Consider the following 17484-nt stretch of genomic DNA (forward strand, 5'->3'; position numbering starts at 1 on the left):
CGCCCCAGGCCACGTCGCTGGGCTGGGAGGGTCCTCGGACCCCAGCTGCGGGGCCGAGGAGACCAGAGCCCCCACCCTCAGGGTCTGGAGGGCAGCGGAGCTGGCCAGGCTGGTCCGCGGCTCTGCGGCGGCCCCCCAAATCCTTCCCGCTCCCCGAGGCCTTCCTGGGCCCAGAACTGCGGGGAGGCTGAGCGGGGAGGGAGAAGGGGCGCGCCTCCTGGGGCGCGGGCTGCCCGGCTCCCTCTTCATCCCCACTTCCCTTCCTGCGTCTCTGCGTCGGCTCGGTCTCTCTCTCGGGGTGCGGCTCTCTCCCTGCTTCCCCCCTTTCTCATTGTCTCTTTGTCTCTCCGCTTCTCGGCCTGTCTCTCCTTCTCTGTCTCCCCGTCTCTTTTTGCCTCTCCCTCTCGGTCATCTTCACTCTTGCTCTGCGTCTCCGGCGCTCCGCCTTGGCGTTTCTGGCGCTGTCTCTTGGCCGGTGGGTCCTTCCTCTGCTGTCGGCACGCGACGCCGCCCGGCGCGCCCCGACCTGCCTCCGCCCCCGGAGCCACCCCCCGCGCCTGGCCTGCGCCTTTAAGGCCGGGCGGCGGGAGGCGGGGTCTCGGCGGCCCCGCCCCCGCCCCGCCCCCTGACGTCCCTTCCTCCCGGGCCCCTCCGCCGCCCCCCTCCGCCGCCTCCCTCCGCCGCCGCCCGGGCCGGCTCCGCGCCCCCTCCCCGGCCCCCGCCCGCCCGCCCGCCCGGCGCCCCCATGACGCCCGGGGTCCGCACTGCTTGGGGCCACTAGGACCGTCGGGGCCCCCTCCCTTCCCCCGCCCTGCCCCCTGTCCCGCGGCGCGAACCCGGGCGTCCCCGGCGCCCAGCTCTTTCGCTCGTGCCCCCAGGCCGGCCGGGGGGGGAGGGGAAGAGAGGGGACCCTGGGACCCCCGCCCCCCCCCGCCCGGCCGCTGCCGCCCCCAGGGACCAGGAGAAGATGTCTTCGCGGACGGCGCTGGCCCCGGGCAACGATCGGAACTCGGACACGGTGAGTGGGGCCCGGCCCCTTGGGGAGCCCCGGCCGGGCCGCCGAACCCCTCGCCTCACCGCGCCCCTCGCCCCGCGAGCCCCTACCCTCATCTCCGGGCCCGCCCCGCGAGCCAGCCCCTACCCCCCCTCGGACGTCCAGGCCTCTCGGCCCTCCCCACCTCCTCAAGCCCAGCCCGACCCCTGGGGGCGCCCCTCTCCCGGGACCCCGCTCTCATCCCCTTCTAGCAGCTTCCGCTCGGGGCTCTTCCCTCCAGGAAGCCCCCTCCCCGGCCTTCCACGAGCCCCTCCCTTTCCCGGCTGGTTCAAAGCCCCTTCCCCTCCCGGACGCCGGCACCCGACTACCGGCTCCCTCCCGCGTTGGCAGGGCCCCTGACCCCCCAGGCCCAGGCGGCCCTCTCCCAAGAAGGCCTGGGCAGTCCTGCCTCCCGCCGGGGCCTTCCCACCCGGGCCTGGGGGCCCGGCTCCCCGGGACCTCCCTCCTCCCATTCCCAAGCCCTTGTTAGGACCGGATCCTCGCGGCCCTTTGGACACCCCTGCACAGGAAGCCGCTCCCCCCCTTTCCCGGGCGCAGGGCCTTTCTGGCTCGTTCAAGGTCTCTCCACCCCGAGGCCCGGCCGGCACCTTCCCAGCAGCCCTGTGCCAGGATTCCCAGCACCCTGGGCCCCCAGACCCAACCCGGACACACCCTCGCTGGCCTCTTCCTCTCCCGGGGAGCCCTGGGCTCCACCTGGCAGGCCCCCCGCCCGGCCTCCAGTTCCTGGGCCCGTCTGCCTCCAGGCCTCGTCCTCCCTGTAGAGACTCCTCAGCTTCGGGCCCCCCCCCCCCATCCTCAACCTCTCGACCCCCTCCAGGCCCCACTGGGCCCCTTGCTCTCAGGGCACCATCTCTCCCCTGGATTCCCAGCCCCCCCCCTTCTGCCCCAAGGCTGCCACCTTCCCAGCAGGGAATCGGGCCTCCCAGGGCAGCCTCCGCGCCTCTTGGGAGGCACCCCTCAGCCCACAGGCCTGGCCCCAGACCCTTCTTCCAGAAGGAGCCGCTGAGCCCGCCTGGCCCGCAGCCCTCCTTTTTTGGGGTCTGTCTGCTGGAAGCTTCTCTACAAATGTCCAGGTCTTTTGACACTCCCCCCCCACACACCCCACCCTGATTCCTCTGGGCCACCCGTTGCACAGGAAGCCCCTTCCGCAGGACTTCCAGGACCCCAGACTCTTCTCTGGTTCCTAGGCCTCTTCCTAGAAGCCCCCATGGCTTTTTGTCCCTTCCTGCCCATTCCCAGCCAAATCCCCTTCCCCCAAATTCCCACATCCAGAACGATCCCTGGGAGACTTCCACCCCTTTCCCATGTTTCTGGCCCCACTTGACCCTTCCAGAGACCCTCACACCAGCAATCCCAGAGCCCTCCCCGGTGGTCTTTGCCCCTTGCCCCTAGGCTCCTGCCGGGACCCCGCCACCCACTCCCAGTCCTGCCACAGACATCCATCTCTGTCCTTTTTGGTCCCACTGGGTCCCCCTTTACAGAGACCCCCCCATCATCACTTTGGAGTTTTTGATGAGCTGCCCACCCCCTTCTCCCAGGCACCACGGGAAGTGCAAGGGAGTCCAGTCCTGGGGTCCAAAGCCTGGCCCGGCCAGCCAGCTTGCTGGGTGACCTCAGGCAACTGGTGCTCCCTCTCTGAGCCTCGGTTTCCTGCCTTGGGAGATGGGGAGGCTCATTTAACCCCTCTGAGATGAGACAGGTGAGCCTGGCACAGAGGAAGCGCTCCACAGGTGGGAGCCGTGACGGTGACGTGGGGCTGAGTCAGCCACGGCTTCTCAGCCAGGCTCGGGTGACTGCGTGAACCTACAGGTCCCCTCCCTGCTCGGGGCCTCAGTTTCCTTATCTCAAAATGGGGTCGATGGTAGCGGCTTCCTGCTAGGGATGCTTGAAGGAGGCAGCATGATTTACACGAGTGAGACAGTTGAGAGGGTTTACACGAGTGAGCGGCGCACAGGCCCGTGGGATGATATTATGGTGCTGGCTTGACTGGCTCAGCCAGGCTTGCGTTCGCAGCTCCTTTCTCTCCCTGCCTGCCTGGGTGGCCTCACCTGTCCGGGCCTCAGTTTCCTCACCTGTTAAATGGGCTCCTAAGAGGGCTTTCTCCTCTTAAGATCTGTGCCGAGTGGGGATTTGAGGAGGGCTCGTCCCTCCCCCACCAGCTCTATTGGGTCAAACCTCCTTGCTGGACCCGGGATGGGGGCAGGGAGTCACCTCTCTCCCTCTGGACTCCAGGTCCCCGTGGCAGCCCCCTCCCCTGCCACCTGGTGACCATGACAGCCGCCATGGCGGGGGGGTCACGCGCCCCCACCCCAGGTTCCAGGGCCCCCACCCCAGCCTCTGCACAGGTTCCCTAGCAACAGGCAGGGTGCTGGGGCGCCAGCCGGGCAGGAGGGAGCCGGGCCAGCTGGTGGTGCCGGCCAATTTTAGCTCCCACCCCCGGCCCCTGGGGGCTTTGTCACTCACTGCCCCAGCAGCCCTTTGCAGGGGGTCCCCCAGCCTCACTGCCTGCAGTGGGGCACCCCCAGGTGGGTCCCCGGGGCCCCCTGACGGGCATGCTTCTCCAAGCCCTCATCAGGCCAGGCTTGCCCCCTCCTCCCCCCGCACTCTCTCCTGGGGGGAAGCCTGGCTTGCGAGCAGCCTGGTGGGACCCCGGAAAGCACCCGGCCCTCGGGAGCACGCAGGCCTGGCTGGGCACCATCTGCCCTGTGACCTCGGGCGGCCGCTTAGCCGGTCTTGGCGGTCCTGTCCGGAGGACGTGTGGTGGTCAGACCCCCGTTGGAGGCCCGGGCAAGGGCAAGGGGCCACACGGGACCCCAGCAGTGGCGGCCGCTGCCACCTGTGAGCGAATTGTTTGACCTTGACAAAGCACCTCCCTCTGCAAGCCTCAGTCTTCCCGCCCTGGAATATGGGGGTGTAGATGCCACCTCAATCAGACTGCTGTGGGGGGTGCTTCCAGGACTTGGCCCGTCGCAAGCGCTGCTTAAGGAAATGATACTGTGGGGGTGGGAGGCCACGTGGGTGGTGGCGAAGGTCTCAGACTCACAGCCTGTGTGGCCTTGGGCAAATGAATTCACCTCTCTGGGCCTCCCCACCTTCTGAGCAGGGGTGATAAAGGGCACCCAGGGTGGGTCGCTGTGGGTGGCCCGCGTAGCCCATGCTCGCCGAGCGCTGGTCCTCGTCACTGTGACGTGGCGGCCCGGGCACCCAGCTCCCCCGCCCAGCCTCCTGTCTTCCGCGGCTCCTTTCGTGCCCTTGCTGCCACCTGGGGCGCTGGTCCCGTCACCGCCCTCCCGCTGGGCCAGCGCTGAATGGGGGCGGCCCCTGGGACCCAGAGTCAGGACTGTCCAGCCTGGAGCAGGCAGGGGACCTGCAGGGGAGAGAGGCGAGAGGGACAGAACGTCGGGGACAGCCAGGGTGGCCGTGGGAGGCGGCGGGCAGGGCACGAACCAAGCCACAGTGTCTCCCCAGGAGCCAGGCAGCGGTGCCTGGAGTGGGAAGTGTTTGAACTGGGGGCAGCGAGCATTGGAGTGCAGCTTTAGGGGCAGTGAAGGTGGGGATTTGGATGTGGAGTCGGATTTGGGGGCTGCAGTGAGGACAGCGATGGGTGTGATCAAGTGCTGGGAGCAGTGAGGGGGGGGCATGGTGGGGGGAGGCTGTGGTTGAGGGGGGAGCCTCGAGTCCACATCGGAGTTTGACCGGGGCTGGGGACTGCGGCATTTAGAGTAAGATCTTGTGGCGGTGATGCCTCGAGGGCCCAGAAAAGGAGGTTGCAGGCAGGGTGACTGCAGCGAGAGGGGACGAGGGGTCCCCAGCCCAGGGCCCAGGCGTGTTTGTCTTTGAAGCGTCTCTTTGTAGAGAGCGGCGGGGACGCCCAGGCGTCGTGGTTCAAAGGGGCCACGGCGGGCCAGCTGCCCGGGCGGAGCGAGCACGTGGCACCGCGCGCGCTCACGCCCGCCTCCCCCCCCAGCACGGCACCTTGGGCAGCGGCCGCTCATCGGACAAGGGGCCGTCCTGGTCCAGCCGCTCCCTGGGCGCCCGCTGCCGCAACTCCATCGCGTCCTGCCCCGAGGAGCAGCCTCACGTGGGCAACTACCGCCTGCTGCGGACCATTGGCAAGGGCAACTTCGCCAAGGTCAAGCTGGCGCGGCACATCCTCACCGGCCGGGAGGTGAGTGGGGGGCACAGCCCGCGCGGGGGCCCCAGGCCGCCTCAACACCTCGGGCAGGTCCCCGACTCTCGCCAGAACGCCCCCAAGGTTTCCAGAACAACCCCCTGGGAGAAGAGACCCGAGGTGGGGCGTCCCTGAAACTGTCAGGAAGTCTCCGCAGGGCCGTGCGCTTTGTTTCTAAGCATCGGGGAGGCCTTTTCCTGACCCGGGGCCGCCTCCCTGTTGCAGGGAGGGCTTCGTGTTCCACCACATCTTCCGGCGAGGTCGAGAACAGCCCGCGCATATTTGCCTCGAGTTCCCGAGTTCCCGGGGACGCCCCTGCCCCACTCCCCCACCCTTCCCAGGTGGGCTCGGATCCCAAGAAGGATGGAAAAGACCATTGCAGAGAGGGCCGGCGCCAGCCGCGTGCGCTGGAGACAGTGCCTCTAGCTCACACGTGATGAAAACACTTGGTGCTGGTTTCGGGATTCCTCGGTGTGCAGGCACACACATGTACCACATGCATGTGCACACGGACCACACGTGAGCACACATGTACCACATGCACACAGACTACTACACACATACCACACGGACCACCCACACCACACGCACACACGGACCCCATGCGCGCACATACCGTGCGCACACTCTCAGCCTTAGAGAAAGTGCCTGGAGCAGTTTCTCAGGCTTTGGAAGGACCCTCCCAGCTCCCCCTCCGCCAGCGCTGTCTCCATCAAGACATCAGGCCCCAGTGGTTTTACAGGCAAATTCTACCAAACATGCACGTATAACGCCAATTCCTCCAGAGACGAAAGAAAGAGGGTCCACTGGCCAACGGATTCCACACACTAGTTTGACCATGACAAGAAACAAGATTATAGGCCAGTTTTACTTGGGAATTTTTTTTTCTTTTGGTTTTTACTTGGGAATGTATGAAGTATTAGCAAATAGAATCCGCACATCAGTTAAGGAAAGCTATGTGGTGACAAAGCTGGGCTTATCCCGGGAATGCACAGTTCTCTCCCGATGGACAATTTATTCATGTACTTCACCACATTCGCAGACTCAAGGAGAGAAACCATATGATTGTCTCAATGCTGGCATAAAAGAAGCATTTGTCAAAATCAAAAAGCTGGTTGTAAGAATATGAAGCAAGCTAAGGGACCCTCTCCCCCACAAAAAAACACGCTGTTCCCCACGTGTGGATCCTGTCCATGATTCTAGGGGCTTCCAAGGGCGTGAGGCCTTCCCGGGGAGAATTCTCTAAGTGAGTGGATCTGTGGGTTACTGGGGGGAGTCCAAGACCCTTTGAGAAAGCTTTAGATCTCGGTCTGGATTCAGGCCCCTTACCCCTGAAAAAAATTAAGGTGTCCTCAGTGTGTAGTTCAAAATAAAGACCTGACTAAATGCAGAGGAAGGGTAAGGAGAGCTCAACAACATTCTGACTTTTCTCCTACGACCTCAGCATTCTTTCCCCAAAAAAATTATTTTTAAGTATAAGAGGCAGGCTCTTACCAGGACATATACGTCCAAATCCTGGCCCACAACTTATTAGCCATGTGACCGTGGCCAAGGGGCCGATTGGCTCAGTACCTCGGTTTCCCCATTTGTTAAGTGGGGATAATCCTAGCACTTGCCTCATAGGGTTGTTGGGAGGACGAGATGAGTTCTCCCTTGTAATGCATGTAAACCAGGAGCTGGCATGTCTGAGCACAGGACTGTTAGCTACAGTTAGTAGTTCTCACTCCACAGTTCATGCATTCAAAACATGCGTGACGGACAAGCGGCCCGAGATGCCCCGGCAAAGAGGCCCCCTCGAGGTCTCAGTCACCCCCACACAGCCTCACCCAGCCCCCCATGGAATAGGGAATAGCTTCCTGCAGAAGTAGGGGAAGCACCAGGGACAGGGGACGGCATGTGCAAAGGTCCTGAGGCCTGGGTCACCGCACCCCCGCAATGGCCAAGATTGAGGGCTCTGTGAGGGGTCGAGAGAAGGACATTCTGGGGTGGTCTGAGTTGGGGTCCTTTTTTCCCAGCCTGGAGGCCAGTGGTACCAATTCCACCCTCTCTCCCGCCCTTCTCTTATTTCCAGGTCGCTATCAAGATCATCGATAAAACCCAGCTGAACCCCAGCAGCCTGCAAAAGGTGAGACCCAGGGAGAGGGGGTGGGGGGGGGGAGACAAGGGCCCCGGTAAAGCATGGTGACGCGCCAATCCCTCCCACCCTCCTGCCGAGGCCTGGTAGGGGAGAGGGTCCCCGAAACCAGCCACCCTCACCCTTCTTTGTCTTCCTTTCTGGCTGAGCCCAGCTGTTCCGAGAAGTCCGCATCATGAAGGGGCTAAACCACCCCAACATCGGTGAGGAGGGGACGGGAGCGGGCTCGCAGGCAGGGCACCCCTGGGTACTTGCAGGAAGGAGCTCGCCGGGGGAAGAGGGGCCAGCGGTCATAGGAGACCCGGTCTCTCTAGCAGCGGTGCCGCCTGCTGGCCGTGGGGCCTTGGACAGGTGACTTCACCGCCCTGAGCCTCAGTTTCCTCCTCTGGAGATGGGGGTGATAAGAGGGTCTCTTCAAGGTCATTGTGAGGTGTGGATAAGGTCGTGCATGGAAACGCTCAGCGCAGGGCTAAGCTGTCAGAGCGGGGCTTGTTATTTTCATCATCAATTTCATCCTCGCCGCTGTTACCGTTAGGCAGAGTGGAAAGAGAGGTCTCTCCTGAGAGAAGCAAGATTTAGCCCTGCTGGGCATGGCTGCAGCCTTCATTCATCCGTCCATCTGCTTCCTCAGTCAATAGTTATTGAGTGGCCGCTATGTGCCAGGCTCCAGGGACATAGTGGTGAAGAAAACGGACAGAAATCCCTGGCCTCCTGGTCAAGGTGTCAGCTGACCTTCTAGAGAGAAAGCGGAAGAGGTAACAGAGTAGGGCCGAGGAGTTTGAAAACTCTTGCCACCAGTAGGGAGCCATGGTGGGTCCTCGAGTGAGGGTGTGCTAGGGGCGGCGTGTCCACTTAGTTACCGATGACGGGTGGAGGATGGGGAGCTCCCTTCCCACCTAACGGCCTGGCTGTTGCAGTGAAGCTCTTCGAGGTGATCGAGACGGAGAAGACGCTGTACCTGGTGATGGAATACGCAAGTGCCGGTGAGGCCCCGCCCCTCCCCGCACCCCGCACCCCCCACCCCTCACCCCACCTTGACCCCGCCCGCCTCTGCCTGCAGGAGAAGTGTTTGACTACCTCGTGTCGCACGGCCGCATGAAGGAAAAGGAAGCTCGAGCCAAGTTCCGACAGGTGAGGTCAAGCTCACAGGTGAGGGCCAGCTGTGCCTCCATCCTGGGGCGGGGGAGGGCGCTGAGAGCTGGCTGTGGGTCTGGGTGGTCCGGTGACGGGTGGGACTGAAGCCTGGGTGGGGGAGAAGGTGCAGAGTGGGCATCCATGGACGTGCAGGTGCACAGGTGTGAGGATCTACAGACACGAGGGTGTGGAGGCGCTCAGGTGCCCAGGTGGGTGGGGACAAGGCATACAGGCATCCAGGTACCCAAGTGGGCAGGTGTGTAGGTGTGTGGATGAGAGGGCATGCAGGTGCCAGGGCACTGAGGAGTGTGGATTAGAAGGTGGGTGGGAAGCAGATCCGTGGGTGCTCAGGTATCTAGGTGTGTAGGCGTGGGTAGGAGATGGCAGCCCAGGTGTGCAGGTGGGAGGGGCCTGTGGGTAGGTAGGTAAGTCTGGGCAGTTGTGATGGAAACACTTACTGCACGTTTGGGAGATTATAGGTTATTTTCTGGTAAGGATCTCTGCTGAGACAGAGGATGAGTAAGAGCAAGGCAAAGAGGATACGGGGCGAGCGTTCTGGCAGAGAGAAGTGCTTGCTCAGCGGTCCTGGAGTGAGAGAAAACACGGAGAATTGGAGGAACCGAGAACAGTTGGCTACGGCAGGGACTGTGAGCGGTTGAGGAGGGAAAGAAGGGGCTGGAAGGAGGAGCAGGCGCAAGGTCATGGAGATGCAGGGCTGAGGAGACAGGAAGTCGGTAAAGTGTTTTAAGGATGACTGGATTTGTAGTTGAGAAAGCTCGCCGGTGAAGAGCGATAGGAAGGGGGACCAGATGTGGTCAAGTGACTGAGCTCCCGCCTACCACATGGGAGGTCCCGGGTTCAGTTCCCAGTGCCTCCTGGAACAGACGAGCAAGACAGCAAGCTGGTGCGACAGGCAGGCGCGATGAGCTGGCGCAACAAGGAAACACAGTGAGAGACACAACGAAGCAGGGAGCAGAGGTGGCTGAAGGGATTGAGCACCTCTCTCTCACACGGGAGGTCCCAGGTTCGGTTCCCAGTGCCTCCTAAAGAGAATACGAGGAGACACAGCGAGCACACAGCAAAGAGACACAGAGGGCAGACAGCGAGTGCAAACAACAAGGCGGGGATAAATAAATTAAAATTTAAATTAAAAGAGTGATAGGGAGAGGCAAAACTGAAGGAGGGGGCCAGTTGGGAGGCTGTTGCAGTAGTTCAGGTGAGAGACGGTGAGGGCCTGGCCGTGGCAGTGGAGCCGGAGCTCAGTGGACAGGTACGGGAGATTCTTAGAAGGCAGAAGAGCTGGCAGGCACTGTATTTCTACCTCTACGTATTAAAATCCTACCCTTCTTCAGAGACCACCTCAAATACCACCTTTTACATAACTTTTTCCCATTCTTCCTGACCTTCAAACACTCATAGCAACTTGTGTACCTCTGTGTGACTCTCAGTTTCAGAACTGAATTATTGCTTATGTCTGAATTAGATTTTCTCTGAACTAGATTGTGAAATCTTTGAGGACAGAGGCAGGTTTACTCATTTTCTTCTCAATAGTACAGCTAGCATACAGTAACTCCTAATAAATGCTTATTGAGTTGAAGAAAGGGGGGAAAAAAAGGCATGTAGGTGCGAGGGTGCCCAGGTGTGAGTATGCACAGGTGTGCAGGTAAGAGGACACACAGGTGTGAGAGTACACAGGTACACGGATAAGATGACGGGAAGTGTCCAGGTATGTTCAAGAGGCCACACAGGCGTCAGAGTGCCTGGGAGAGAGAGAAGATGTGTGGGTGACCAGGTATGTGGCAGTGAGGGTGCCCAGGTGTGTAAGTGTGCACAGGTGTGTGAATAAAAGAGGCCGTGCAGGTGCGAGGGCCCAGGTGTGTGGGTTTGTGGGTGGAGGGGTCTGGGTGTGCAGGCGTGAGGGCTGAGTCTGGCACTGACGGGGCCCCCTGGGTGTGTCTGAGGCCACGTGTGTGCGAGGACCTCGTGTTTCCGGCCTTGAGAGTCGGGCGGGAGCGGGTCCCAGGGTCTCGCTTTTGGTGCCCGTGGGCACAGGGGCGTCCTGACGTCTGCGTGTCCGAGTGGAGATGGTCCAAGAGCATCTGCTGCCGTGGCCGCGTCGGCGCGAGGCCGCAGGGCCTGGGATGGGCGCCGGCTCTCAGGGTCCCCCAGGGGGGCCGGGGGCCACGAGTAACTGGCCTGCCTCCCCTCCCTCAGATCGTGTCGGCTGTGCACTACTGTCACCAGAAAAACATCGTCCACCGAGACCTGAAGGTGAGCCGCAGCCCTTTTCTCCTTGTCCTCCTCCTCGGAACCCTGAGTTCCCTGACTTTTTCCCAAGCTTTTGTGGCAAAAAGCAAGGCCAGCAGATGTGGGAGGGGTGGGGGGACAGGGACAGGAGGCGTGCGCAAAGGGGAAAGAAACAAAGTGTCCCAGGCCGGCCCCGCTGTGCGGGTGTGCGATAAGGATGTGGTTGCACGATAAGGACGTGGTTGCGCGATAAGGACGTGGTTGCGACAGAGGCCTTGCTCTCAGAGCCCACGGGTCCTTGGCATAGAACGTTCCGGAACCCTTGAGAATTTAGAGTTAGAGCCTCAGAGTCAGGCGCGCTGCCTCCAGGGCCTTGGAACCCCAGGAATCTTAGACCTTGAGAAGGACCTTTAAGAGAGAAGCCCCGTTGCTGGCACCGGGCAGGGACGGGGTTCACGGGCTAGGCACCTGGCTTCCTGTCCCAGCCCCGACTATCTCCGTGCCTGGGGTCCCCCTCCTCACCGCCTGCTCGGAGAGAAGTGCACCCCTCAAGGCTTCTCGTCTTAGACCAGGCAGGTGAGGAAGGGTCTGTCTGGCCCCAGCTCGGGTGCCTTGACCGTCCTTTGTTGAACCCCTGAGTGCCGCCTGTGCTTAGTGCTCTAAGGACATGCTTCTCAAACTCGTGAGGTTCGTTTTATTGTTTTTCATTTCCCATCCACTGAGGACAGGTACTTTTGTAAAATACAGTGAAACTGCGGAGCAGGTGTAGCTCGGCGGTCGGGCACCAGCTTCGCATACCCAAGGTGCTGGGTTTAATCCCCGGAACCTCCTAAAGAAAAAAAGTTGAAAAAAAAAATACAAGGAAAATGAATTGCAGGGAGAATGAAATGAGGAAAAAAAGAACAAAATAGAAACTTAATTTTTTTATTAGTATTCGATTCAGGGACATAAAATTGCACTCTCCAGGTGCTGTAGAGCAGGGGTTCTTAACCTTTTTTGTTGCAAGGACCCCTTACTAAGTCCACACTGCACTGTGCGTTATTTGATAAATACATCACACCCGCACCATCATGTCCCCACAAGAATGTTTCTTTGAATTCCAGTTCAGGCTGGTTGGGCCCTTGTTAGGAGCCCTGCCGTCGAGGTTTCTAAGCGCACTGCTCTTACCGTCCAGCGCACCTGTGCAGAGGTGATGCCCTTTCCAGGCATTTGCCTTGTAGGTGTAGGTTCAGCTGGGGGTGGCACGCCCCCTGGTGGAGGGCCCTGGAAGTGGCTGGAAGGAATTTCGGGGTCAGGTTAGTGCTGCAGAGACCAGCCCAGGTGTTGTGAGGCTGGACTGTGTGTAGAGCATCGAATGCCAAGAAGAGAAGGTTAGCCCCTGAGCAAGACAAAAAAGCTGTTAGGTTCAGGTTTGAGGAAAATCCCTCTGCAGTGTGTGTCTTTATGAATTTGACCCCCTTGTTGGGGCAGGATGGGGGAGGAGGGGTGTGATAACAGAAGGAAGCCTGCAATAGCCCAGTGAGGAGGCCAGAGAGCCTCTAGGCCTGGACCAGGACAGGGCCGTGACGCGGGAGGGGCCAAAAGTGAGCAGCATTGTGACAGGTGGATTTGTGCAACCATTCGTTGTCAAAATGCTGGAAGAGGCGAGAAGGAAGACACTGCCTTCGCTCTCCGGCTGTGTTGATGGCAGGCCCAGTTTGAGTTCCAGCTCTGCTGCTTTCTTGTCATGGGATGAGGTGACCTCTCTGAACTTCAGTTTCTTCATCTGTGAAAAGATGATTTCAAGAACAAATGCCAGGAGTGGATGTGGCTCAAGCAGTTGAGCTCCTGCTTCCCACACAGGAGGTCCCGAGTTCAGTCCCCAATACCTCCTAAAAGAAAAAAAATAAACGAGAAAACCAACTCAGGGGAGCTGATGTGGCTCAGTGGTTGAGCGCCAGCTTCCCACCCAGCTTCCTGGGTTCAATCCCTGTCCTGGTACGTTAAAAAAAAAAAAAAAAAAAAAAACACACGCCCCTGAAAATAGACAAGGGCATTCAATAACTAAACTTTATAACAGTACAAAAACTTTATTGAGCGTCGGCCAGGTGCCGGGTACCATTTGTGAGCTCTTTACACGTAGCCCCAGGACCATCTTGAGGTGGGTGCTGTGATTATCCTCAGTTTGCACATAGGGAAACTGAGGTGCACAGCGAGTGAGTGGGGGAGCTGAGATTTGAAGCTGGGATTCTTCCGGAATGTGTCCTCTTAGCGCCACATTTTACAGATAATCTGGTAAGTCATAGTCCACAGGGCTGGCGCACAGTAAGGGGTATGATAAATGTTAGGTTAAATTAGCCTTTTCCTTATTATGACTCTGGAACAATTAGGGACAGGGGATTGCCTGGGAACCCCCAGTTCAGCAGACCACACAGAATAACAATAGCCAACATTGCACTTACTGGGTATGACTATTTTCGTAGGCATTTTACATGGACTAACCCATTTATAATCCTCAAACAGCCTTCACCTATGGGTGAGGAAACCGAGGCCCAGAGAGGTGAAGCTGCTGATTAAGGTCACACAGCGTAAGAGGCAGGACCAAGTCAGTCCGGGGGGGCCTGGTCCTGAGCCGGGGCCCCTGGCCGCCCCACACCTCCACGAGGTGCTCCAGCCACGCACCCCACGCTCTGCCCTGCCCCCCCCCTGCAGGCTGAGAACCTCTTGCTGGACGCCGAGGCCAACATCAAGATCGCCGACTTTGGCTTCAGCAACGAGTTCACGCTGGGCTCGAAGCTGGACACGTTCTGCGGGAGCCCCCCGTACGCCGCCCCGGAGCTGTTCCAGGGCAAGAAGTACGACGGGCCCGAGGTGGACATCTGGAGCCTCGGCGTCATCCTCTACACCCTCGTCAGCGGCTCCCTGCCCTTCGACGGGCACAACCTCAAGGTGCCGGCAGGGCCGGGGCGCGGGTCCTTACTCTGCTGGGGCCAGAGGGCAGGGCTGGCCTGAGGCCCCCTGGCCGGGCGGGGATCGGGACCCAGCACCCACCACCCAAGGGGCCGGGCCACGCGGCCCGGGCACGCCCAAGGGCCCCGGCAGTGCTCTCGTCCACCTCCCGCAGGTCGGGCCCTGCTTTAGGCTTGGGGATAACGACACGAACGGGACGGGGAAGGACGGGAAAGAACATACGCCCGCGCAGGCGCGGCGGCAGGCCCGGCTCTTGAAAGCGTGATGGTCAGGGGCGGATGCAGCCGCAGGCCGTGGGCCGGTTCCGTGTCCGTGAAAGGCAGCCCGGGCAAATCCACGGACGGAAGACGGCTTCGCGGTCGCCGGGGGCGCAGGGGCCGTCGTAGCTGGCCAGGGCTGCCGGCGGGGGCCGGTGGCGGGCTGGCGTCAGCGGCAGGGGTGGCTCAGCTCGCGGCTCCGGAGGCAGGGCTCGCTGCCTCCCGCCCCCGTCCCTCGGCATCTCTCCCTCCTCGCGTCTGCTTCTCCGATTCCCGCTGACCCCTGGCTTCTGCTGACCCTGTCCAAATTCCCACGGCTTCTGTGGGTCCAGGCCCACGGGGCTCGTTTTGGCCGTGGCTAGATAGGATCTCCTTTGGCCTGTTCACACGCCTCCAATCAGCACCTGCAGAGGCCCCGCGTGCAAGCGGGCTCACCTGGCAGGAGCACAGGCTAAGGCTCGGGCGTGTCTTTTGTCCAAGCCCTTGATGCTCAGCGGGGGTGGAGTCTGGGGGTGACAGCTAAATGGTGGAGCTTCTTTTTGAGGTGATGAAAATGTTCTAAAATTGATGACGGCGATGGCTGCACAACTCTGCGAATACACCAAAAGTCATTGACTTGTACACTTAAAATCCCTGCCCTCACGGACGACAGTCCAGCAGGGGAGACGGAAGCAGCAGAATGATGCAAAAGAGGTGCCGGCCCGGGCTCTGCGGGGGAGGGTGGGGACGTAGAAGGTGTGGGCGGTGTGGGGTGGCGTCGTTCTTGTCTCTTTGAATCTTTCATTTTGAAACATTTCAAGTCTACCAAAAAGTTGCCAAACTAGAACACAGAACACGTGGTAGCCTTCGCTAGACTCACCAGCTGTTAGCATTTCGCCACCTCTTCTTTCTCTCTCTGTTACCATCGCACGACGTCACGATTAGTGTCGTTCCCGCGCTCAACGAGCAGTTGGCGAGCGGGCTGCAGACACCTTTCCTTTTGCCCCCTGAAAGTGACGGCAGACACCCCCTAAGACCAGGGGCGTTTTCCCGTCAGCGCGAAGCTCAGGAGGGGGGGGCCGCATCCACGCGCGCTGGGTCCCTGCGCCTGGTCCCTGCTCACGTTTCGTCCGTGGTCCTGATAATGTCCTTGCATGGCTGTTTCTCCGGGTCCAGGACGCCCTCCAGCTGGCTCTGTCCCTTGCCGCCTTCCCTTTGGCTTCCCCAGCCTTTCCGCCTTCCGGGACGCTGACATTTTTGAAGCTCACAGGCCAGTTGTTTTTCAGGGCGTCTCACAGTTTGGGGTGCCCACCGTCTCCTGGTGACTCCCCGGGGGTGGTGGGTGCAGGCAGGAATTCCGCCGCGGGGGTGCGTGGCCCAGGAGGGGCGTGGAGCGGTTTGAGATCAGAAGGTCAGGGGCGGAGCGGACGCCGGCGTGCTGGGGCGGGGGCGCCCCTTCCTCACGGTGCTGGGCACCAGCCCCTCGGCGTCTGCTGTGGTCCACAAGGACCACCAGTCCCGACCTCGCGGGCCCGCTGAGAGCAGGGGCGCCGAGTGCCCCCGCGGTACGGCACTCGAAAGCCACAGGGGCCCCGGGGGCTCCTGTTCCGGAATCCTCTTTCTGGGTCTGAGGCATGAAGCCGAGAGACCTTTTTTTAACTTTTTGAATTTTGATGGTGGTAACTTAACATGCAACACAGAACTTCCCATTTTACCCGCCTCTGCGCGGTCGGCGCAGCAGCATCTGTTCCGTTCACGAGGCTGTGCTGCCGTCGTCACCGAAACTTTTTCATCACCCCGGACAGAAGCAGCCCCGTGAAGCCTTCCCTGCCTGCTCCCCGCCGCCTGGGAAGTGGTAGTAGGAGTTGGCGCGTTCTGGGTTATCTCCTGTAAGTGACATCCCAGGAGGCCTTTCCAGAGGCCCGCCAGGGCCACCGTCCCGGGGAAGGAGGCAGCGCCGCGGCAGGTCCCACCTTGTGGCCTCGAACGAGCCTGAGCCCCGGCTTCCGCCTGCAGGACGGGAGCATGGAGGTTCAGGCGCCAGCGTGAGCCCTTCGCGGGGACCTGGGCTGTGGCCGCTGCTGGGGCGGCAGGGGCCAGATGGCTGCCTGGCCCCACGCGGCGGGGGCAGTGTGCTACAGCAATGCCGCAGCACGGGCTCCGGGGGTGAACCCAGACCTTGCCCCTTTCCAGCTGTGCAACCTCGGGCAAGTGCTGAAGTTCTCTGGGCCTGAGTTTCCCCATCGGGAAAATGGGTCTCATGAGCTCACTTCGTAACCTGCAGGAAGCACTTAGAACATTGCTGGGCAGGGATGAACGCTCTGAAAGTGATATTCGTTATTATTATTAAATATTCACGAGTCTCCGGGCTTACTGATCACGGCAGGAGTCTCCCAGGCACAGCCCTTCTAGAAGGCCCCGAAGACAGCTCGCAGCCCAGCCCCCGGCAGAGGGCCCCACAGGGAGACCCCCGCCCCCCCACGCCTCCGTTTTCTGTCTGGCTCGGTGCTTGTGCAGGTCGGAAGGTCTCCGCAGGTCTGCCAGGGTTTGGCGCCTGGGATTTATTTAGTTTTCACAGCCTTGGTAGGAGCCCTCGTGGAAAACCCTTAAGGGGGAAAGAAAGCCAGCCTGGAACTCTGCTCGCCCTCAGGGTCTGCCCTAGCCCTTCGGGGCCCAGGCACGGCTTGTCCTCGGGGACGGGGAGAGCCGGTGCTGACGCAGCAGCCCTTCCCCGGACCGGCGTGCGCCAGGATTTTACGGAGACTCCCTCGCATGTAGTCTGGCAGCACCCCGTGAGCTGGGCGCTGGGCTGTTCACAGCTAAGGAGACGGGGCCCGGAGGCAGGCTCCCCGCCCACCTCCCACCTGCCCTTTTACCTGGTTTATAGAATTTGCTTCCTGTGTAAGATTTCATGTGCAGGAAAAGTTACAGAGCTTAATCTTAAAAAAAGAAAAAAGCACGACTGCTGCACCTAGTACAGCGTTCCCATTTGACAGATGGGGAACTGAGCTGCCGATGAGAGAAAGAGAAAGTGTGTGTGTGTGTGTGTGTGTGTGTAACGGGGACTGGGAGGTGGGGCAGACCCCCCAGTAACGCCCTCCCCCAGGAGCTGCGGGAGCGAGTCCTCAGAGGGAAGTACCGGGTCCCTTTCTACATGTCGACGGACTGTGAGAGCATCCTGCGGAGATTTTTGGTGCTGAACCCCGCTAAACGCTGCACTCTTGAGGTGAGCCCCTCCCCGCTCCGGACTCCCCCAGACTCCGCCCCCCACCCCTCCGCGGCCCGCTGGCCATCGGGTTCCAACCCCGTGCCCACCTACCTGCCCGAGAGCCGCGGGGCAGGGCAGGGTTGGACAGGCAGCCCAGGAAAGGCCCCCGGCCCGCCCTGGCGCCACCCCCACTCCCCTGTGCCGGTAATTAGCTAATGAGCTCCTCGGATGATTACAGGGTGCCCGGGACCCAGATGGTGCGGGGGAGGGAGGGTTGTATCAGGAGGCTGGGGGGGGGGCTGGCGCGGAGCCTCAGGGAGCCTCTGGGAGCCTCTGGGAGCCTGGGTCCTG

The 17484-nt window shown here is 61.1% G+C and overlaps 1 protein-coding gene across 2 annotated transcripts in view; it reads left to right on the top strand.

Annotated features, from left to right (window-relative positions):
* Positions 1-674: 674 nt before the first annotated feature.
* The window catches only part of MARK4 (microtubule affinity regulating kinase 4), a 31877-nt gene continuing 15067 nt past the window's right edge, over positions 675-17484 (top strand). Inside the window, exons 1-9 of one of the 2 annotated variants that reach the window (XM_058280425.1) lie at positions 675-1018; positions 5022-5222; positions 7297-7350; positions 7514-7562; positions 8277-8342; positions 8420-8490; positions 10708-10764; positions 13432-13668; positions 17032-17151. In XM_058280425.1, the coding sequence (XP_058136408.1) occupies positions 968-1018; positions 5022-5222; positions 7297-7350; positions 7514-7562; positions 8277-8342; positions 8420-8490; positions 10708-10764; positions 13432-13668; positions 17032-17151 (906 nt within the window). In that variant the 5' untranslated portion in view covers positions 675-967. The remainder of the gene's footprint in view (positions 1019-5021; positions 5223-7296; positions 7351-7513; positions 7563-8276; positions 8343-8419; positions 8491-10707; positions 10765-13431; positions 13669-17031; positions 17152-17484) is intronic. The other variant, XM_058280426.2, reaches the window with a different exon arrangement.

This window comes from Dasypus novemcinctus, chromosome 18, assembly GCF_030445035.2.
Source record: "Dasypus novemcinctus isolate mDasNov1 chromosome 18, mDasNov1.1.hap2, whole genome shotgun sequence".
Lineage (NCBI taxonomy): Eukaryota > Metazoa > Chordata > Mammalia > Cingulata > Dasypodidae > Dasypus > Dasypus novemcinctus.